Below are 23,444 nucleotides of genomic sequence, written 5' to 3'. Positions count from 1 at the left end.
ATGGAAATTAAACAAATTTTTAATGGTTCACTGGTATTTTGACCAGTTTACACACAAATGATATCCTTAGAAATAATGTCATGACATTTTGCAGCTAAATCTGTTCAGGCCTCATCACCAGCTTGAATAAATCACCAGTTTCAGCTCATCGGTAGCACTGCGGCCCTGCGATGCAGCTTCGCTCAGTTGAAATAATAACCTGGAGCAGACAGAAGGCAATCATTACCTTGCACATAGACGCTGTGCGTATGTGTTGACGGAGGACTTCCACTAGAGTGCTGCGGAGACGGGCAGAGGCGAGACTCTCGGCCGTTGTTAAACCTCTGGCTCCCCATCACCTATAAGCTAATGACCTAGCCCTCTGTTTGCTCTCTGAAGTCCTTCTGTGTCAGAAAGAAATCCATCTTTGACCCTGAGCTCACAAGAGAAAGCAAAAACCAAAAAAAAAAAGATGTGGTTTGCGGTGGGGAGAAAAAATGAGCATACCAAAAACAAGAGAGAAAGAGGAGGGGGGTGAGGAGAAAAGTTTGAGCCCTCGGGCTATGTGAGCAGAGCCTGCTGTTGAGCATTGTCTTAGTCTGCACTGATACAATCTGGAGAGGACTCTTTTTCTTAAAGCTGGGAGTGAATGACATATGGAGGAGCTTGTGTGCGGCACAACTCCCCTGTGCCTCCTCCAGCCCCAAAGTCTTCCTGTGAGAGCGCCGAGCAACTTTTCAGCTTTTTCAAACAGCAGCAGCAGCCTCTCTCTCCCTCTAACTCATTCACCGCTTCCCTCCCTCCCTCCCTCTGTGTTGCCCTCACACACTCCCTCGCTCTCCTTTTTCCCCCCTCTTCTTCAGACACTCACCAGTCACTGCCTGAAGCAGTAATCGGACAACTCTGGTTCTCAATAAGACAGTCTCCTGAGATACCGAGCTGGGCTCAATGGGTTCCAACACCTAAAATGAGAAAGAAAAAAAGTAGTCCTGTAGTTTACATTTACTGCGCTACAGATTCTACCAACAGTCTGAGAGCTGTTTAAGACACCGTGTTGTCCTCTCTGCTGGACTGCCCGACCCTTTTTCCAGAAGATTTCTTTTTTAAAGGGGAAGATAAAAAGAGGGGATAAGCGCACAGGGATTCAACTGTAATAGTAGTGAGTATTACTTTAATTTCTTTCTCATGTTTGACATAACTAACTGTCCTGTCTTAACTTCTTTTGGCTTTTGGTGTGACTGACTCCGTAATTACTTATTTTATCACATAAATTACTATTACAGTATGTAATTCCCAATTACTGCAAATTTCCAGAAAATTTGTATTATTTATTCTCTGTATTTTTGGCCAAATCTTGTGATATGATTAAAATTTAAAGAAACCCTGCAAGATCGCAATTATTAAAGAAAAAAGAAAATCAAAAACCTAAGAGATTTTTGTCCATTTAGAAAATTAATTAACAACAAGTAAATAAAATAAAGTATTTACAAAAATACAAAGTTACTCAAACAAAAAAATTGAAGAGAAAATTACATGCAATATTTAATTTAAAAAAGGAATCTGGTAACACCATATAAAAATATTGTTACTTAGGTATTAATTTTCACCTGCATGTTAAATATTTGTAAAAAAGTTTACTTAATTTTTGCTGGCAATAATACATGTGACACACAAGGTTTAGAATGCATAAATAAATACATAAATAAAAATATATGTATTTAGATGTCTTCTAAAACCTATAACCTTTATTGTTTGTTAATAAAAATTAGAAATTAAAATTACTTAAGTGACATCAAATTTAACATCCTCATGTAAATATTTCCCAATTTAGTTTTTCTGTCTTTTTCCTTGGTGCAGTCTAGTTTCTTTTTTTTTTATTCGAGAAAGAAGGCGTATTTTACACTGCAGTAGTTAATTTTCTCCAAGCAGACTCAAGAAAACGAACACAGTCAAAGCAGCTGACATCCAATGCCATCTGCTGAGGCCAGGAATGCCGTGGGGAGACCCGAGAGCCTCCGCGCGTCTCACCACGACGACAGGCCTCGACTCCCGGCTGTGCGGCGTCTCCGCTCGCCATCATTTCACGTGCAGGGAAGATGATGATGATTCATCCGGCCGTAATCACCAGCCTCGCTAATTGAAGGACGTTCTGATTTAATGTTCTTGCCTTTGAGTCCTTGCTTACCTTGAAAGTAAAAAAAATAATAATTACAGTTCAGTGTATAAGTATGTGTGATAGGAACATATCTTTTAGAGGTTGGCCTTTATTTCTGTTGACTTTGTTCAGCATATAATTCCTTCTCTTTCTGTGTGTTAATGAAAGAGAGGAAATGAGCGTTAGTGAGGCAGCCTGCCTGTCCTCTGTGCCATGAAGACAAGCTTGACAGCGCGTGTGACTGCCTGCTGCTGCTATTCACACACAAACAATAACCGTATTTATTCAATTAACAGATAATGAGCAGGCTGATTTAAAGGCTGTTTACACTGCCTATTTGCTTTACACAGACAGAGATTAGGGTGCATGTCTAGCTGCAGTGTGCGCCGGTGACAGTGGCATTGTTTGCCTAGGGACTGATGTCTTTCGTATTGGATGCGTCTAGTCGGTCGGGCTCTTGGCCTGCAGATTGAAAACGGTGAAAGACACACAGCGCTAATTGATCCATCTTCATTCAGAAAGTAGAGAGGAACGATGGGGAGTTGAAAACAGGGCACAAGAGAAGGAAGAAGGTAATAGGGACCCTCTATTAAGTAGCCTGTAGTAGGTGATTAGTGGGCTGGGGGTGTTTACTAAATACCGTGGGGTGTTGTTTTCTTAACACGCCACTGTTTGGATCTGAAATATGTGGTTGAAAGAGCAGGAAATGAGCTTTTAGATGAAGGCCTTACAGATCTCTAATCACTAAAATCTTTCCTGTGTTTACTTGTAAATATCTTGATGTGAGGATCATTGTGAATTGGCCTATTGTCCAGGCACTATATATTGTATAATTTTAAACACAAACTGTTTGTGCTAGGTATTTTATCCTAATATTTCCTTCAAAATAAAAAAAAAACAAACATATTTCATAACTGAAAGGATTAAAAGTTCAAGTCAAAAGCACCACACATACAAAATCATTAACATTTGTCGCTTGACCTGCTTTCTGCTCTAGCTTGTAAAAAATATCTCCTGGCCCCTCAGTGGCCACAGTGGTTGGCAGGTTGTGATAAAATGTCCACCTTAAATCTTATTTGATAGCCTCTCGAAGGCAGAACCACCTTCTGGAAATAATTTTGAGGGTTGAAGAAGGTGGTATTAACAGATTTAACGTAGCTGCGGAAGGACCTGCTGAGGCACAATAGCAGATTAAATCCAAATTACAGCGACAAATTGCGCATCAGCACGCATCTGCTGACAGCTATGTTTTTATTCACAGACAAGAAAATAAAGTCACACTGTTGAATAAAATTTTTAAATAAAATTTAAACATGGAGCTGAACAAGTAAACTTTTTTAGTGGATATATATGTAATGGCCAATTTTCAAATTAAAATATGATAACACACAGTAAGTTCAGAAATATAACTTGTTAAAATATTAAATACAAATCCAAATATTTTAATGTTGAGTTTTTGGCACCTAGTATTTTTACGCAGAAAAATCACGAGTGAATCACAGCTTTTTGCAAACTGTACCCTAACATCTGTGTCCAATTGTTGTCTACATCTACATTCTTTTGCAAGTAGATTTATTTTTCCTGGGCTACCATGTGGATTCAGCTGACCAGTTTAAGTGGAGATTAGATGTTTTAAACTCAGTGTTTGATTAAAGAATTGTTTTGCAAATGTTATAACAAACCACACTTCAAGTATACACTTTAAAATATCTCATAGCATGTGTATTGTATTTTAGTCGTATTCTTTTTAATTTATGTAAAAAAATCAAATGAAAAAAAAAGAATTTGTTAAGTCCCCAGATTTTGCATTCAAAACAATACCATCAATGTGAATGAGAAGGGCATCGCATGCATCGTAACACAGGTCACACAGATCAAACGCCTTGCATGTTGTGATCATCTATGTTAAAAGCTTGGCTCGGGCTATATTTACCTTTGGCAATGCAGGTCTTGAAATAAGTAAAGCGAAACTAAAAGGCTAGCAAACCACCGTGAATGAAGCTTGTTGTGGCACTTTGTCTTCTTAATGACACTTCTACTGCTTCATCTAGCTGGTCTTTGTTCTTGCTAAGGCTTCAAAGACCTGGCAGTTCAGGTTGAAGCAAGATGAACATCAAAGATGCTGAATGTGGCCTTTTTTCTTTACACGATAAATATTTTGTGGTAAAGAAAAAAGGTTTCTTTTTTTAAAAATTATGCTTTCGTTCCTCTCCCCTTCGTTTTTACTTTCCTCATGTTTTCACCTGCTGGAGGTGGTAGAGACACCAGGAAGGTAATGGCTTTATTGGGCTGCACCATTCACCACTTAGAATACCACATTAGTCCACCACAGGAGCCCCCTCCCGACCTTGTGATCGCTGTTAATGTGCTGTGGCAGAATGTGTTTCTCTTTCTTCTTTATAGTTTTTAGCTCTGTGGATTTTACTTTGAGATTTATTTTTTCTTAAATATTGTTCTATTTTTATTCCCCTCAACAGAGATTGGTTTTGAATGAAAATATCCACTTTTTGGTGTTTTTTTAATGTTTAAATGTTAGAATGGAATATAATGGTTATGTTCTGTTGCTAGTTATGGGAGAGGAGGCAAATTGTAAAGATAGAATGGTATTCATGAAGACTTTGCTATGGTGTGAAGAGCAAAGCCTGTTTGAAAAAAAAACAAAAACTTAAGACCATCAAGCTCAGGTTACCTTGGCTCATGTAAATAGTGGGCTATTAAAAAAAAAACCCTGCTCCGATCTGGGGGGAAAAAAGAACATTATATCTCTCTTTTTTATTTCCCTGAACAGATGAATACCTTTGACCTTTTTCTGGACCATCTATTCCCATGGAGGGTCAGAGTCAAGTCTAATACAATGCCATAACCATGCAAGTATATGACCCCGCTTGATGTTCGTAGAGAGGCAGGCCCAAGCTGGACTGGACAGCAAAATGTAACTGTCAGCTAAAGGAGAGTAATAGAGGCATTCGCGGCATCATAGGAAACATATGTGGCTCCATATGCTCTCCATGTTCTTGTTTCCAGTCTGCTTCATTGTCTGAGATGCACCACTGATCTGGGGGCCTCTAAAGTGCCTTGCGTTGGTGTGTGTGAAAGAGAGTGAGAGATGTGTGTTGTCGTGTGGGTGGGTGTGTGTGTGTGTGTGTGTGTGTACATTTACACCACTCTGATCTGGGGGCCCTGAGTGCCCTGCGCAAGATATATGCAAGCAAACAGGCATGAGTTATGTGTCTTTGTTTGCAAAAGTAAAGCCATCGACACAAATAGTTGCGGTTAGCGTAATTATGCATAACAAGCTATGAGATTATCGCTTTTTAATAATTCCGGTCAAAATACCACACTTTTTGGAAAGTTCCACACAAATTTAATACAAAAAATTTATAAATTATGTAATTTAATGCATTTTACTACTGCCGTCCAAATAACATAATACTGATTATTACACTAATAATTTTAACTATCTTTTTATCTGTTAATTGTTTTCATATTCCCAAAAGGCATTGGTTGGTTACTGGTATCAAGACAGAGTATTGCTTTAAATAGTCCTAGTTTAAAAAATATCTTAAACATTATATTGTTTCTAATGAAATGCACTTTCCCTTGCTAAGAAAAAAGACAAAACTGGCATTTTAGAATTATTTTTGGTTGCAAAAAACACATAAACCAAAGGAGCACCACCTTTTGCTCTTACTAAGAAACTTTAATTTATAGCTAAAGGTGGCAAACTACAAATTGGAAGAACTCAACTTTTGTTCTATCATAATTAAACTGACAAATATTATGAAAACATCATTATACCTTGTAGTCTATTTATTACAATACTTTATGGCAGTAGAAATAGTTTTTGTTCCTTTACGTTTTAAATAAAAACAAGGGAATTATGTTGAACTGTTTTGGGGTTTTTTAAATATTTTTTGTAACATCATACTTTTAAACTGTAGTGATTTTACATTCTTATCACACTCCTCAAACCTTTCCTGTTAGCATTAGATTGTAGTAGCTCTCTTTCAGTCAGCTGACTGGAAGTGTGTAGCAACAGTTGGGTGAGGGGCACCGATGCGTTGCTCTTTGCCCTTCACTCCAACATGATCTCTGCCCTTTTGTTGTAAGGGTTTTGAACTACAGGAACATTATGACAGAAAATCTTAGCAGTCTTAAACTTTTTAAATTTTTGGTATGCCTTGATAGTGTGAGTGTGCATACTCATTCTGTGTGTTGTTTTGGGGGATTCAGAGCTAGGCTGTTTCATAGTTTCTTTCTGTGTAATAGCCACAAGCTGGGGCAGGCCTGTAGGAAGGGGCCCCATTGGTCATTAGGACTTGTCATTATGCCTGGAGGAGGAGTGCTGATAAATTCAGATAGTGTCAATTGCAGATGAAAGATTTGCTGAAGATGCTAGGGGTGTCACGGTCGACTAGCCTCTGCTCAACAAGTCCCATCTTCTTTCAGTCAGCAGGAAAGTAGAAAGACTCTCCCACACTCCGGTTCCCCTCAGCCCCTTGCACCCCCAGCCCCTCACCCTGCTGCCTACCTTCGCTTCTTTAGCCCCACTACACAGTTCCCCCCCACCCAGCCTTCCTGCTTACCTTGGCTAAGCTGCTTTGCATGTTGATTGGGGGAGGGCTAATCCAGTTTGCAGCTGTCGTAGACCAATGATGAATCACCTTTCCGTCATTTGGCCATGCTCCCCTTACTCAGGGAGGAGGGAGGACCTGGAGGAGGAAACAACAGTGGAGTAGGACTGCGGCTCAGAGACAGACAATGTGAGCCTCTGTTCCCTCGCCAGCCCTCTCTTCCCATTTTGCTCCAGAATAACAATAATGTTTTCTCTGATAAGCCTTTTTGTGTCATGGATGGCTCCGGACTGTGACATCAAGCTGCAGTAACAAGGACTGACATTGTTTCCTTCCTGGGGCAGGTGGAGGCAGAATAAAGAAAAGGGAGTGTGGTTTGAGAGGACTCAGAGCTGTCTAGGTCCAGGTAAGAGCAAAGTTGTGTCAGTTCCAGTAGTGCCAAAGAAATGTAGCTCTTTATGTGGCATCAGGGATTGCTTTAAAAATGGGCATTTCTCTGCTAAATTTGTTTCCTAACTCCAGTAGACTTTTAAGCTGGCAGTATGTGACTGCAAATGTTGACCCACATAGGAGAGTGCAGACTTTGCAGGAAAAGTTTTTACAAGGAAAAGATTTAGTGTCCCTTTATTTTCCTCAAGCTTGTAGAGTGTGATAATTTTAACATGAGTAAACTAGTATATCCGAGGAGAAAAATATATTCTTGTGCCCATAAGTAATTTATTTTTTCTGTTTTGTATTTTTCTTTAATTATTTCATGTTTTTACCCACCTTTTTTGAGTACACTCTGGTCCTTGGTAAAATGTTCAAAGCAATGAAGCAGAAAATTATTTAAACCCGTGGCAAATTATTGTCATTCAACCAAGAAACTATTATTTTTTTTGGTGATAGGAAATGAGACAGGCATCTCAAAAAATTATTAAAGAAGTACACATTTTTATAAACAACTTTTTTTTTAGAATTTTAGAGAGTTGGAGATAAATGATAAGTTATACCGTTATTAAGAAGTTTTGGAAAAATCCGTTATGGCACTACAGCATTCAAACCGTTTATATAATTGTTGAGCAGCAGTATATATGTTTCCACTGGTGTTCTGATAATTTCCCTGTGGTGATGAGCTCCTTGCCATCACCTTAATATATCTCCGTTCATAGATTTTTGATGAGACTACTTTTGGTCAGAATAAACATGTAGCAACCATGTAACTATTGCATTTATATTATATAAATATAATATGTGCATGTGTGGGGGTGTAGCGGTGTGTTGGTGGATGTACATACATATACATTTGTGTGGGTGTAGGCGTGTGTGTGTCAAAATGTAGTGTCTAATAGTTATAGTTTCATCTAGTTAAAATCAGGTTTTTGCCCCCGGTATTATTGTAACAAGCCCTTTATAGAAGCGTATTTGTTTATCAGCAGCAGACATACAGAAACTTTGAAAATTAATTGAAGCAAAAAAAAAAAAAATCCAAAACCGTTGCGATAAGAACAGTAGTTTTATTTTCTTGTCTTTTCTTCTTCTTTTTTTTCAAATCTCTTGTGCCTCCTATCTACACTGTTGTCTGTGGACGATCAAATCCTTTGAGTGCTCAGATGAGAAGATAGAATAATGTTTTCTGTGGCGTGGTCTTTTGTATAAACACAGAAACAATTAAGGAGCTTGCCAGAGCAAACACACGCCTCATGAACTTCTCATCCGCCCATCACTGAGGTATTGGCTCTTATAATCAGGCAGAATGCTGTGCTCCTAACACATTAAGCATTGCCTCAAACCAGCAAAACATCTGTTTGCACTCATCATCACCCCCAAAACGATATACACTTAAGATCATTTTAGCTGCATGAAACAGATTAATTAGACTGTAAACATTTCGTAAAACAACTTGTAAAATTATGACGAAACCATTGCAAACACACACACACAGTTACACATATTTTTTCATATATATAGCTAGTTTACACTAACTGTACTTTAAAAAAAAGAAAAAAATTTCATGCCAGAGTCTTGTGTTTTCACTGAAACTACAATGATTTGTGTAATTTGATTTGCTGTGTGTGTGTATGTGTGTCCTTTCAGGTCTATGGAAATGCAGGATCTAGCCAGTCCTCACAGCCGAGTAAGTGGAAGCAGCGAATCTCCTAATGGTCCCAGCCTTGACAACTCACATATCAGCAACAATTCCATGACACCCAATGGCACAGAAGGTGCGTTTGCTGTGTTTTAATCAGAAATTTTAGAATGTTATTATAGAAATTAGCTATTTGAATGTAAAGATATACGTATAAGAATGGAAGCAGCAAAATCTTTTTGAGACCAGGAAGTGTTCATGTAGCTTAAACGTGGTTGTTACTGTGAAGCTTTTAATTCTATTTTCTGCTGGTAAATGTGTATGTTGCACAGTAGTTGATTTCAGTGACTATTAGCTGTTTATTCAAGCATCCATGTAATTATTCAAAGCCCGCAGCATGGAAATGATTGCGTTTTGAATGTGGTCTCCTCTGTACATACTTATTTACTCAGGTGATTCGCCTGTGCTTTAAATCTGAGCCTTTGTTTAGTGAAGCAGTCACAACCCAACAAATTATTTAAATGATCCCTTGCCGTGTAATCTCCATGTTTTATATTAGCCCGGGGCTCAGAGTTTATGTTTCTCGCCTTGCAGACTGTCATGTGTCCCTTTTGCCATTCTGTCTTTCCCATAGGAGATAACATCACAATGCTTACCACTGCAGACTGGTTGTTAGGTTCTAACTTACAGTCTACAGCAGGTTTGTCTACTTTTAGTGACACAATGAAAGGACAATACTTGGTGTTTTTCCCAAACTCAAATAGAAGTACTCATTTTTCCCCAATTATCCCTCTTGGTAAAGTAATTTGTGTTCATCAAAATCTCCCTCAAATGCAAACTTCATTAGTTGCCAAAAGTACAAAACTGCCTCAACTATTGTGCCTTTCATTAAGAAACTCTTTGGATTTTCTGGTATTTTGTTTCAAGCATGGTTTAACACCATCTGGCCTTGAGTTCATTGTTACAAAGTGGTCAGATTGTGAACTTCTTGTTGGGATCCTCCATGCTGCCTCTTGAACATAGTGGTCATTGTTTGCTATGTGACCCCCAGTGTGTGCTAGTTTATGCATGCACTATGTGACCATATTTTTACCGTTGTGTTGTTCAAAGGTGTTACCCCTCATCAACATGTGTGCAAGCACTGCAGAAACATGTATAACATGACAGCAAATGGCTTCTTCAACCATGAGGGATTCTACTAAGCATGACTCCTTCGCCCACATTGTCAATTTGCTTTGCCACAAAAAAGAAAAAAGAAATCCCTTAGCCCGCCTGAAGTGAAATGGATTGATTTCAAAGATTCCTGAGCTGTCAGAGAGCTGTGAAATTGTCTTTGCAAATCTATTGCTGGGCTATATAATGGAGTCAAGGTCAAACCGTGTTAGCTACACTCTTAAAACGATTTTATATACTATATATTTTCTTGACACGTCAATTGAAGTTGCATGTCTTACACACGTTCTTTTTCTCTGTAGCTTTCAAATGCATCTCTTAGTCAAATATAACAGGTCGACTGTGCTCTTTCAGAACTGCAAAAATACAGTTTTATAGTTATTTCAAAACTTTGTATAAATAACTTGCAGTGATCGATCAGAATCAGCTCATTTTTACTCGAGTTGCTAAAACACTAACACATGAGAATTATACCTTCCATATTTACTGAAAAACAAATTTAAGTGCATCAACCAACGTTACATCCTTTTTTTATTTGATAAAAAACTAAAAAACAAAAAAGGAGCTAAAGGAATAGGCTTGGATACTCAATGCAAATACTCTTGTAATTTCCTAATTTTCTATTATACTGTAAACTACCACCTTATTTTTTATCCGTTACATGTTGCCCTCCTCACAAATAAATAATACTCTGAAGAGATTAAAAATCTGAATCGGTATATGAGACAAAAGAAACAAAAGTGGTTTTAGTCAGGAAAAGCCTTATCTGTGCATCTCTATTTATACATATGAGAAATTATGACAAACTAATATTAAAGGAATTTAAATTTGGCAATTTTGAAATTCAGAAGCAAGCTGTTGCTCTTTTTGTCCCTCTCAGATCTTTTCTGTTTTTTGTTGGGTTTTTTCGTTTTTTTATTTTAGTTTTTTTAGCGCTGAAGATAATGTCCATTTTTCATCCTAACTTGATTTGGTGACAATGTGACTCTTTATTTACAGTTAAAACAGAGCCAATGAGCAGCAGCGAAATCGCCTCTTCAGTCACAGACTCTGCTTTAGACAGCTTCTCAGGATCAGGTGAGGGGAAAACATTGTCTCATGTGAACGTTTTTAAGTATGCGTGAACTAACATACACAAACACACGCAAACTGATTATGTGATGAGTCTAGAGATGGGTGGCTGATAAGTCAGGCCTTAGTAAGTGTTCCAGCAGTCAGTCTAATCTAATGTGTGCGCTTGTATTTCTGTGCGTTTAGGCACAAAATACGTTTTCCTGACTTTGTCAGCAAATTTATATGCTGCGCTTGCTTACATGTGTGGGTGTAGTTGTTCACTCTGTTGGTTCCCATGTCAGTGAGGGCTGAATTATGACCTGCTGGGCCCAAAGTCTGTCTGTCCAGTGGAGTGACATGGCGTCCCAGTGGCCCTCACTCTCCATGGGCTGTTACCCTATCGTCAGAGCCAGTGTTTTCACACCTTCCTTTCAGTAAAGAAACATCATACAGACACACACACATAAACACATTGCTACCTAAGGCCGAAGCCGTCTTTCTTCCACCCTCTGTGATATCACTTTGCTGCAGAATGAGGCATTTTGTGCTAAAATTCATTAATAGAAGTGTGTGGTATTAACTTACTGCAAATTTTCCTGTATTTTCTCAACCATTTAACTAAGTATTTGATACTTAACGCTAGAACAGCATAAATCACTGCATGACTTTTGTCTCTGACAATATTAATGAAATTTAGTAATCTTATACCCTGTATCCTCCGTGGGGAAACCCAAAGCTCTGTTCAGAGGAGAAAGTGTTGTCCAGTGGCAGGTGCTGCCGATGTGGGAAAAGTGTTCAGTATTAATAACGTGTGTGAGGGGTTACAGAGGCATACAGTTTCATACAGTAAGCACTCCCCCGCAGCAAAATCCCTCATTTTACATGTCATGCCCAATTAGACAGATATTTCAAAACTTTGCCATGTCACTGCACCGACAAAAACTGCAGCATCCTGGAATCTTGATGAAGTTTTATAAATCAAAAATATTCTAATTTACCACTCTTTTTATGTATATAATCATGCAGGTTTTTTATTAATACTTAGGCTGATTTTTATTTATTTTTTATTAATAATATAATTATCTGTAAGCTAGTAACTGATATTTTGCAGGCTGAAATTCTTGTAATTTTAATAAATCATACTTTATTATTTTTACTTTTTTCTTATTTGTCCACAAGGAACATAGTGTTTTGGCAAAATCATTCAGTTAGTATTTAGAGAGCAACAGAAATATATATTTTTAAACAGTGTAAAAGTTTTAGAACAATATATAATAGTTAAAAAGCAAATTTGTGTTAATAATTTAACATGAAAAACATGCGTCTTTTTTTAAAATATGGATAAAACTGCAGTGAAAAAAGAGCACTGTGGAACTAGGTTAAAATTGTGCATTACCAATCAACCATCTGCATTCAGGGTTGTCATTTCCATTTTTCCTGAAAGCTTATAAATAGAGATGCACTGAGATTTGTGGTTTTATGTGAAAGATTTGCTCGTCAATTACTAGCCGATTACAATTTCTCTTCAAGAGTTTCAAGAAGATGAGGAACAACATAAAAAATTTCTTTCTAGCCTTTGTGTCATGGGTAATTATTAATTATTTTAATTAAGAGCAGAGGCGAAGTCAATTATTTAAAAAGACCTCAGCATGCTAAATTAGAAATGAGTACTTTTACTGTGGCTAGCAATGCTAAATCCAGTCTCTGTGTGAATTACTCAGATAATGTAGACCCTTAGCTCAACTCAAGGATTTCCAAAAGACTTCCAACATTTCCAAATTCAGCATATTCCAATACAGACAACTTAAAAGTTTAAAATGATACAACTGAGCTACATTGCTGTAGTTTGTTTAACCATTATGTTTTTCACTGCAAGTCTTGTTCTCTCACACTATCAAAACCTGAAGGACCTGCAGGCATGTCTTTATGTGTCATTAGTAATGATGTTTCCTTTTACATAACGTTTTACATCTCTCTGCTTCTTCTTACCTAATTTTTAAACCCCGAGTTGTCAGCGTGTGGAGTGATGCTTTGAAATGTTGCGTGCATTGATTGGAACAAGATTATTTATTTTTTTCATTTTCCAACCAGTTGATTAACGGTTGGAAAATGAAGCTAAAAATGGTTAAATCTTAGTCATCATCCAATCTCTTTGTGCATCTTTATGTGTAAGTGTTTTAAATTGCGGGCTGAGATTTAGACAGTTGTGTGGGTGTCATTGTGATTGAAGTGCCCCAGAAATACACACAGTTCTTACTTACCTAATTATTTGACTCCATTATTGCTCCCCTCTTCTTAACATTAAATAAGTTTACAACAATAAACAGAGGAGAGCGTTGTTATTACCCTTTTCTTGAAGACCAGCAGTTCTTTTTGGCAGAAGATAATATTTACCTTATTTCTTAATGTTTAAATATGTGCTTGCCTCTTTTCTTTTTCAACTCTCCTCAGCTATTGGAACCAGTGGCTTCAGCCCAAGACAAACTCACCAGTTCTCTCCACAGATTTACCCGTCCAAGTAAGGTTTCTTTTATTTTTCTTTTTAAAAAAATAAGCAGCATCCAGCTTCATTTGGCTCTTTAATCAGATCCGTCTGTTAGATTGAGGCTTTCTGACTGGCTTTGATTGCTTAAACGTCTTCAGTTTGTGCTTTCTGAATCTGTTGTAATTGTTATCGTGTAAAAATTTCCTTTCCCATTTATTGTTGTTTCTCTGTATGTGAGCTTTGGGACGCCATCAGTCTTATGAGTTGGCTAACTGTTTAGTTAAAGGACAACAAGTACAAGAAGTTGTCTGTTAGTAAAGTTGGAACTATAGCGTTAGGGATCTTCCTGTCATCTTTTTCCACTTTCATGTTTTGTTTCTGCCCTTTAATAGCAGGACATACCCACATATTCTGCCTACTCCTTCGTCTCAAAACATGGCTGCGTATGGGCAGACGCAGTACACCACAGGAATGCAGCAGGCCGCAGCATATGCTAGCTACCCTCAGCCAGGCCAGCCCTATGGCATCCCTGCTTATGGTGAGATTTACACACATCAGAAAACTTCTGCTACGTAGCATCAAACAATGAATTCTTTAAATAAGAGATTGTCATTTTTTTCTTTGCTGAAGGTCAGGAATAACACCTTGCTCCTAACAAACTCATGTTCCCACAATTTCTCCAGCAGAACAAGAGCAGTAGAGATGCTGAGTTGTTGTTTAGTGCCTGCATATTCGCAGTCAGTGCAAGATTTGCTTGTGAAGCTGTTCAGATAGATCAGAAAGATTAGTGACATAAATCTGAAAACAGAAACCGGTTTCCTCTGGCAATGTAAGAGAAAGCAAAGAATAAATGTTTTTATTTGTCTAAAGTCTTTGGAGCGTTTTGACCCCAGAAAATTCTGCAATATGTGGAGGAATTTACACTGTTTATTTGAGTGGAGCCCTGCAACCTACTGTTTCACAGAAACAACACTCTGTCTCATTCAGCCAAGGCAGTGGTCAGTGTAAGTCACAAACACAAGCCACATGTTTTATTACTTGTGCATTATTTCACTTATGACCTAAATGATAATATTATATTTTATTACTAAATAAAACAAGGATAGTCTAAATATGTCTTTGTTTTTACAGCCAAGTAGCTCCTTATGTGTGCGAGATAGTATTTCTAAACAGCAGAGCATAGTGAAAATCAGTTATCAGCTAATCTCTGTTCAGCCATTGTGATTAGTGTGTTATGCTAACAGACAGAGTCAGAGTCCCTTTGCTGTGTCCAATGTAATTTAAACCTGTGTTGACTGTTGTCTGTGCATCAAACCGATCTGGTGTCACTAACTGATTTAGGTCCATTGTGGGCAGGCATAAAGACCGAGGGGGGTCTGAACCAGTCCCAGTCCCCGGGACAGACGGGCTTCCTGAGCTACGGCTCTGGCTTCACCACACCACAGACGGGACAGGCCCCTTACAGTTACCAGATGCAGGGTGAGGACATCTTTTGTCACTTCTGTCTATATCTAGCTCTGTGTCTTCAGAGGAGAAAGCTTTGTTGTCAGGAGGTTAAAATAAGCATGTATAAAATGGTTAACATGATGACATCTGTGCAAAAACAGTTTTCTCCAAATATCGGAAGACATGGTGGCTTTAATTTCTTGTTGAATTAGTTTTTTCTCTAATTGGTCTATCTCTTTGGGCATCTGTAGTTTTTCAGTCCCTTGTATAAATATTCATCCCCCCGGTTGGCCAACTAAATTAGGTTTTCTGTATTGTTTTGAAAAGGATAAAAGAAACAGACCTCTGTTTCTGATTTCGTAGCACACACAGCCAGACTGAGTCAAGACACAGGCTTTGTCCTCACGCGGGACGATGGTTGCATCCCAGGAGTGCGGTGTGCAGCCGCAAAGACTGCCTCCCTGTTCTCTCCTCTTAAAAAAATCAACACAGATGGAAAAATGTCAGGCACTTAGGAGACATCAGCCATAGTGCTCTTCATCCTTTGTTTTTTTTCTCCCTGTGATCATATTTGTATTTGTTTAAGCGCTGAGACCAAGGAGATTTATAGCCTTGAAACCAATAACGATGAGTTGTGGCACTCTGTCCACCCCTTCTCTTTCCTCTTGCTGTCCAGTCATGCATTCTGTTTAAATGTAGATCGGTTCTTATGGGGATAGTTGAAGACTTCTGAAGCAGCATTCTGTTAAAAGGGTCGAAAAGAGTTTGTATTGAAGTTTTCACTTCATCTCATTAAGTTTGTTCTGAAGGCTGAGAACTGAACTTCTACCATCTCAGAACATCAGTATAGCAATATATGCAAATATTTTTGTACCACTTGCACTGGATGGCATCCAGTTAGAAATTGAAAATAGGAGATTTAAAATCTAAATGTAAACACCTACATAGTGATAGTCTTAATCTTTTTAATTTTATTTGAAGGCAACTTTTGTCGTTTCTCTTACCAAGCATTCCCATGTAGATCAATGTCAGCTTATGCTAAAAAGAGGGACTGACAAAAAGTTTTGAGTTTTTAACAATCCATGTGTTTCTTCCGAAATTCTCATTTTTTAATTGTCACAATTTATTTGTACAACTGCACTGTCCATTCACCATTTCACTTTCCATCTGTTTTCTAAATGACAAAAAACAACCAAAAAGCTTACACCAGATATAATATTAGCTAAATGTAACAATTTTATACAGACTCTGCTTGTCCTAATGAGGTAAACCGTCTCTCTTTCACTGTGCGGGAACAGTTAGCAAGCAGCTAGCTCCGTGTTTATTTTCTCTCCTGTGATATCTCTAAGTGTCACATTTGAAATATCTCTACATGTTGCTGAAAAGCCTCCAGAGCATTTCACAATACGTAACGCCAGCTCAGCAGCAGATGTCTTATGGAAAAACCTTGTTTCCACACCTCTTAAGCAAATACAGTTGGCCACAGTAAGAGTTTTGCAGTGTGCATCCAAGTAGCTAAAATTGGACTCAAGAGTGAGAACAAATACAGGGAAATACAAAAGTTGCCATATTGTTCTTGGCAATTTAACTTAAAATGACTTAAGTATGTGCTCATTCATCTGTTAAGTACTATGCTTCTCCTGTTTTTGTTTCCCTCACTCTCTCCAGCTATCTCTTACTGTTGCATGTTCTGTTAGTTTTAAGTGCACCAGTAATTGACAGGCATGTTAGATGACAGATTGGCCACTCTTCTGGCCCTTGGTTCTCTAACTGTGGCTCTGGCCTACTGCCACACCATCATCATTACTCTTTGTGGCCTATTGATCTGCCTGGGCGATGCGCCTCAGGCTTGGGTGTCCCAAACCAAAGACTTTTTCCACATCTGATACTCCCCTTTCTATCAATGTCTCTGCAACCAGCCAGCTGTCAACACACAAAATGATCAAATTAATGTTTCTAGCTCTTGCCTTTAGAAGTTTGTGCAATTCCAAAACCAACATTATATAAGGGACAAAGTCACTTTTGGAATCCTTTTTTTTTTCATATTGGGAATTTTAATGTCAATAAAAGGTTATAACCTAAGATTAGTTTAAAACAGCTACAGAAAGTAAGACCATGCAGATGCTAATTAGGTGAATAATTGGATTCCAGCATTCTTTCCCAAAGTCTGAGCAAACTGAAGAAGCTGAAGCCTCAGTTACCTTTTCTAAAAGTAAAACCCCATCTGGTCCTGATAGTCTATTCCCAAGTGGAGCATACAAACTTCTGCTACAAATATTGTGCACTGATGATAGACATAGCCTGTGGCAAAGGGACTGATCAAGCAAAGCAAATGGACTTCCAATTGTGGAGCCAGAAGGCAGGAGGGAAGAAGGATAGGAGGGAGGGATGGTGTCTGGTCTTGAGTGAGTGAACTAACTACAGCAGGACAGGGGGAGGGAGAGAAAACATGCCCCCCGGGAAACCGCAGCAGTCCCGCTTCCCTCCCTCTTTCTCCCCTTCCATAACCAGCACCACCCCTCCCAACAGCATGGGTTCATTCTCACTGGGTAGTAGGGGTCCCCGAAGCTTTCATGTGGCTCCTTAGTCTCCCTAGAGCAACCCTCAAACACTCCCAGTGAGAGTTTTTATGACTGTTTGAACTGTGTATTAGGCTAATTTGTTGTCCTTCACAGCATTACTCCTCCTTTTCTTGCTCTTATTGTTCTGGTGCACTTTCACTTGATTTTGAACTTTCAACGCAGATCAAAAATCTGTTCCTAATCCCCAGCTCATCTTGAACCAATTAAACAAAACAACACGGCGAGTGAAGCGTTTTGATAAAATTGCTGATAGAGACCAAACTCTTAACAGAGTTATCTCATGCTTAGACTCTAGCTGTTACTCACAAGGCCAAACACTACTGTGTCTTCTCTTTATGTTGCTATAAAAAACATTCAAGCCCTTGCTTCTATCCAGGCCAAAAAAATAAATAAAAAATCCAAAAGCATCCCCAAATCATTTCCTTCTTTCTGAAAGCTGCTTCACATTTGTCATGGTGTGGGAGGGCCCTTCTGATGGGGTCAATGACCAGAGGATGAAAGGAGCTCCCTCTGTTTGTCTCTGACAACAAAGGTGTAATTACGGCCTCATTTAGAAACAGTACCGTAAATTTATCTCCTGAATGGTTTTCACTGTAACTGTGGGATACCTTTTCTGCTACGATGAAACGGGAGAATGGTCTTTATAAAGTGCCTATTTTTGTCCCTCCTGGCTAAATGTCTATATGCCTTTATTTCTGTGCACAAGAATTAGAAGGAACAACCAAGCTCTGTGTGTTAGTCAGAACTTATTTGACTAAAGTTGCAACAGTTAGTTTTCTAGCCAATTTCTGACCTCATGTTGTTTTTATTTTTTTTCACCTGTAAGAAGCTCTCTTTAACAACTACAGTGTTAGATACAAAAATACTATTCAAAGTACTGGTTTCTATCTTTCCCGCCATGAGTGCTCATTATTCTATGTTACAAGAAAAGGTAATGTCACACTGTGTGAGAGAGGTTAATGCCTGTAAAACAGGGTTTAACTTTTATTTGAAACCAAAGACAAAATTGCTACAAAGTTATTTGAAATATTTCGCTAAAGTTTACTAAGTAGATATTTTGTCCCAAAAGCCTGACGTAGCTATTCTCTGTTTACCCGGTAGCTTCTGTATAATTAAGCCATTAGATTTTATCAACCCTTTTGAATGACTTAATTACCCAGGAGGACCACCCCTCAAGCAAGTGAAAAGAAAAGCCTACATATTCATTAGGACTAGATTTCAGTAGCAAACCCACTCAACCCCACTCATTTCAAGCTCAGACCTTCCTTGTTTTGTCCCCTTCTTCTTCATGCACACTCCCAGCATTTTCACCCTGTTTTCTTTTCACCCCACGCTACCCTTCAGTAGTTCACACACAACAGGCTCCTCTGTTCCTCGCATTGTGCGGGCTTCATAGCTGGTTTTGCACCCCCACCACCCACCCCGTCATTCATCAGACCTGATCCAATCACTGATAAGAAAGGAAGAGGAGAAAGATAAGTCCACTGTTAGATGCACTCCCTTAAGATTCCTTCTGTTCACGTTTTCAAATCGATGTTTCAAAAGAAAAAGGGAAAAAGCGGCATATTTTAACACTATGTCATTTTATATGTACAACTGCATTTCTCTCCAATTCTAACCATTCACATTGAGATGGCATATATGCCTGATTTTTTTTTTTTTCTTGTCCCTGAAGGTGGTTCTTTCACAACAACATCAGGGCTGTACGCAGGAAACAACTCTTTGACAAACTCGACAGGCTTTAACAGCACACAACAGGTATGTGTACACATCTTTCTTATCTTTCTTAGTATCTGACCTGGTCTGAAAATACAGCTAAGGTTTGTGTTTCAAACTTCCAACCTTGAAATCTTGAAACAAGCAAAGGCAGTATGTTACATTTCAGCCATGACTCAGTCATCATAAATCACTCAGAATGACAAAAGGATTATCTATTGTACCTCTTGAACATATGTATTATGCCACAGTGAAAAGAGAGAAAAAAACAAGAAATATCGTTGTCCAGATGTAGGGGCGAACCGACATGTGTTTGCATTTATTTTTTGGAATCTCCTCTGTAAAGTAGCAACACTGGTGCAGGGCATATCTCAGATTACGTTGCCAAACCACCCACTTATTTTTTTTCTTCTACTCTGCTACATTTTCTCTCTTTTTCTCCACCTTTTTGATTAAAAATCTTTACAAATACCCTTATCCTGAGATCCAAATTCCTCAATTTCTTATTGAACTGCTCAGATCGGGTCTAATATTTGAAGAATCAGATTTTATTTTGTTCTCTATGTACTAAATGTATCAAAACAAAGTCCTCCCAGCACAGAAGAAATAAAGAAGAGCAGCTTTATTTAGCCTCTTGTTTTCTGTTTAAGACGTACTCTCTTGCAGCCTAAAAATACTAAAGATTGCTTACCTGGACTAACATCTATTTTACAAAATACCTAGAATTTGACAAAATGCCAAGAAAGAAGAGCCTGAACTTTCATCTCACATTCACTTTTGTTCTAATCCAGATTTAAACTTTCTTATTCCTCTATTGTCTTGCTCCACAGGACTACCCCGGATATCCAGGCTTTGGCCAGGGCCAGTACGCTCAGTATTACAACAGTTCCCCGTATACCTCACCCTACATGACAAGTAATAACACCAGCCCCAGCACACCTTCCACCACCACCACATATACTCTCCAGGAACCTCCTGCTGGTATCACCAGTCAAGCTCTCACAGACAACCCTGCAGGTAACAATCATTCCCGATTCAGGCTCAGTGGTGCCAAGAATAGGATTGAAATAGCGGTACTAACGCTACATTTTAGGAAATAGAGAAGGTATTTCTGTGGTATGAAAAACTCTCAGTCTAAACTGAAATCAGATGTGGAATTCATTGTAATTTCATGTGACATTAATGCATGACCTGGCAATTAAGATTGCATCTGTGCCAGTCACTCCAAATTTTTTAACTGCATTTGAAATTGTCAGCAAACAACACAGACGACAGCCAGCTTTAACTTAACATCGTTTCACGCACTCATCCAATTAAGATAAAAGAAGTCCCTTCAATGTCTTTTTGTTCTGCACTCCGTTACCTCTTGTTTATTTAATCAGACCAGTGCACAATAGCTTTTCTGTTCCGTAACTGAATTATCATGTTATCTGCTTTTCTAAATCAGTTCTTTCTGAAAAATGTCTCACGCAGGATGCAGTCTGTCCTGCATAAAGACAAATGGTCAATCAGACATCTTTTCTAAGAGTGAATACCAGCTGATCTTTGATGTGCTCCCTTTTATAATCTCCTTCCTCGGCCTTTCCTTCCTTTCAGCAGAGTACAGCACCATCCACAGTCCATCAACCCCCATTAAAGATTCAGATTCGGATCGATTGCGCCGGGCCTCGGATGGAAAGTCACGTGGCCGTGGAAGAAGGAACAACAACCCATCACCACCGCCCGACTCTGACCTTGAGGTAGGATGAGCCCGCTACCTTGGCGACAGACGGCCTCGCCCTGTCTGAAGTGCATAGACGTTAATCCACTTACTTTATGGCTGCCACTTAAACTCTTGATGGGCATTAAATCTTAACGCTGTGTTCCTTAACTACCAATAAATTATTAAAAGCATTGTGGAATATATGACTCAACGCATATCATATATAACGTTCATGTGTATAACTTGTAAATAAACAACAAGGCTTTGTAATTCGATGAGTGATCACTCGGTGAGGAGAATATATGTTGTAGTCTCTGAGCTGCTTGCTACCTGATGGGGACAATATGTCAAAATGAACCCAGAATCATCTCATTAATACCTTATTAATTTGAATAAGGATAATAGCTGCTATTATAGCGCTGACATCATGGCGTGTTAACATATCTAGTTAATTAGTTTGTCAGTATTGATTAAGCTAATGTAAAGGGTAAGAGGGTGGAATGTGTGTAGTGGGGTGATGAGAGAAGTGTTGCGATGACCAGTCCAAGCAAATGGATCCCGGTCCCTGTGGCACACAAATACACACTCCTGGCCTATTGACCAGCAGGATCACCTTGCAACCCTACAGAGTGCACCATTGATTTTGTTTCTTTTCTCTCTATTTTGTTTTTGTGTCGTTCTCCCAACCCCACACCCCGCCTCATGATGCCATCTCTCTAGCGAGTTTTCATCTGGGACCTGGATGAAACAATCATCGTTTTCCATTCCTTGCTCACGGGGTCTTATGCCAACAGATATGGACGGGTGAGTGACATCAAGTCTGTGGCAGCGGCAGCAGTGCACTTTATCAGCAAAAATGTTTAAATATTGAAAGGAGAGAACAAGGTCCAGCAGGTGGAAATGGCCATTGAGCAGGGGGTAGAGTTCACTTTTGGTCTTAAGACGACAGAGCGGAACTCAATGTGCAGATAATTGTTTCCTTTTTTAATATGTCCAATGAGGCCTGGCAAGTATTTGACTGCTCTTTGCAGCTGTTGGAGCTATGCATGGCTGGTCAGGGCTTGGTTGTAGGAGCTCGCAACAGTTGCACTCTGACTGACTCTTGACACATCTCGAGTGTTTCTTTCTTCTTCAGAAATGCCACATTGTTAGTTTAATTAAGTGCTGCTCAATGCGTTCCTTTCAGGCAAGGATCTCCCTGGAGACCGTACAAGGCTGAGTCCAACAAACGGCTTTCATTCAAATTCAAATGGAGAGATTATCTTAAACCTGGCTTATTTCAACATCCAGGATGATAAATCCTAACAAATTTATTATTAGAAATGTATTAATTAATATTTTGTTGTTTGAGCTCCAAATTTTGTAATTCAGATGCAGATTTTTTTGTCAATTCCATTTCCTCTTTAGGAACTATAACATAAAAAGATATAAGATCAGCATTCAAGTATTTTGGGGGCCATTCTCTTGTGAGCAGAGTTATTTTGATTAAGAACAGATATGACTAATAAACATGAAATGTGTAAGACATCTGACAATATCAAACAAAATTTTAAACAATGGCAAAAGACTTATAATTTTGACATTTTAAAATGTCTTTAGCATGTTTATTTGCAATTAGCATGGTTAGCCAGTTGTGATACGGGAGCCCAAAGAAGACCTGAGTGTTGGAAGCGAGGGTTCAGACTAGACAGATAGGTCTTCTTTTTATTGAGTGGAAAAGTATGTTTGATACAAATTATTTTAGGACCTACCTATATCTGGACTTGGGGCAAAGAAAATGTATTTTCAGTTATTGACGGCTCATCAACTTTGTGGATTTTGAATTAATTCAAGTTAACTCACTAGGTTTATGCAAAATCTGCATAAAAGTTTTGCTCTCTCCTATTCTGACAGCCTAAATGAACCACAGACATTGCCTTAGCATATCCTAGAAAATACTTTCAATGTTTCCACTGACTTCATTTTAAACTCCTCTTTGCATCTGAAAATTTGCCAACATTGACTTTTCTTGACAGTATGTTCACCAATTTGAAAAAAAGAAAAGAAAAAAAAAGGAGAATATTGATTTTCCAAATACCCAGTGATCAGTCAGGCTGATCAAGCTAAAAATGATCATATTCTGGTCAGGAACTGATTTTATTTTGGTGCCTCTCTATTTATTGTAGAAGAAGAAGGTCATTTTCTTACCCAGGTCAATGTGGATTCTCATAAGATAAAGAATTTGCTTTTCCAGGCTTTGCTATTTGTTGTTTCATTTAAATTGCTTCTCTAAATTTAAACTTTCAAAACAAACTATTTGGGAAATAAGGCAGAATTATATTCTCATGGTTTTGTTAAGGTCACAGGTTATTTCTCTGCTTTTTCCTTGTACATGTAGAACACTAATAGAAATATTGTTTATGGTAAAGTCATCAATACATCCAAACTTGATGTGTTTTAGCCTGTGTACACCATCTCAAATTATCACCTGTTTTGGCTATGGATTTGACTGGTTTTGAAGTCAAGATGTGA

At 38.5% G+C, this 23,444-nt stretch overlaps 1 protein-coding gene across 20 annotated transcripts in view; it reads left to right on the top strand.

Moving 5' to 3' along the window:
- eya1 (EYA transcriptional coactivator and phosphatase 1) overlaps positions 1–23,444 on the top strand; it is a 78,035-nt gene that overhangs the window by 29,858 nt on the left and 24,733 nt on the right. For 2 of the 20 annotated variants that reach the window (XM_028005775.1, XM_028005773.1), the window contains exons 3-12: positions 8,785–8,912; positions 9,411–9,476; positions 10,949–11,026; positions 13,454–13,520; positions 13,880–14,025; positions 14,829–14,966; positions 19,191–19,273; positions 20,062–20,248; positions 20,828–20,970; positions 21,654–21,737. In XM_028005775.1, the coding sequence (XP_027861576.1) occupies positions 8,789–8,912; positions 9,411–9,476; positions 10,949–11,026; positions 13,454–13,520; positions 13,880–14,025; positions 14,829–14,966; positions 19,191–19,273; positions 20,062–20,248; positions 20,828–20,970; positions 21,654–21,737 (1,116 nt within the window). In that variant the 5' untranslated portion in view covers positions 8,785–8,788. Of the gene's footprint in view, positions 1–842; positions 1,139–6,121; positions 6,898–7,052; positions 7,115–8,352; positions 8,419–8,784; positions 8,913–9,410; positions 9,477–10,948; positions 11,027–13,453; positions 13,521–13,879; positions 14,026–14,828; positions 14,967–19,190; positions 19,274–20,061; positions 20,249–20,827; positions 20,971–21,653; positions 21,738–23,444 lie in introns of those variants that run through there. The other 18 variants (XM_028005774.1, XM_028005791.1, XM_028005779.1 and 15 more) reach the window with 18 other exon arrangements.

The sequence above is a fragment of the Xiphophorus couchianus genome, chromosome 21, assembly GCF_001444195.1.
Source record: "Xiphophorus couchianus chromosome 21, X_couchianus-1.0, whole genome shotgun sequence".
Classification (NCBI taxonomy): Eukaryota; Metazoa; Chordata; class Actinopteri; order Cyprinodontiformes; family Poeciliidae; genus Xiphophorus; species Xiphophorus couchianus.
Note: the sequence above shows the minus strand (reverse complement) of the source record. Positions and strands in the feature narration are given on the sequence as shown.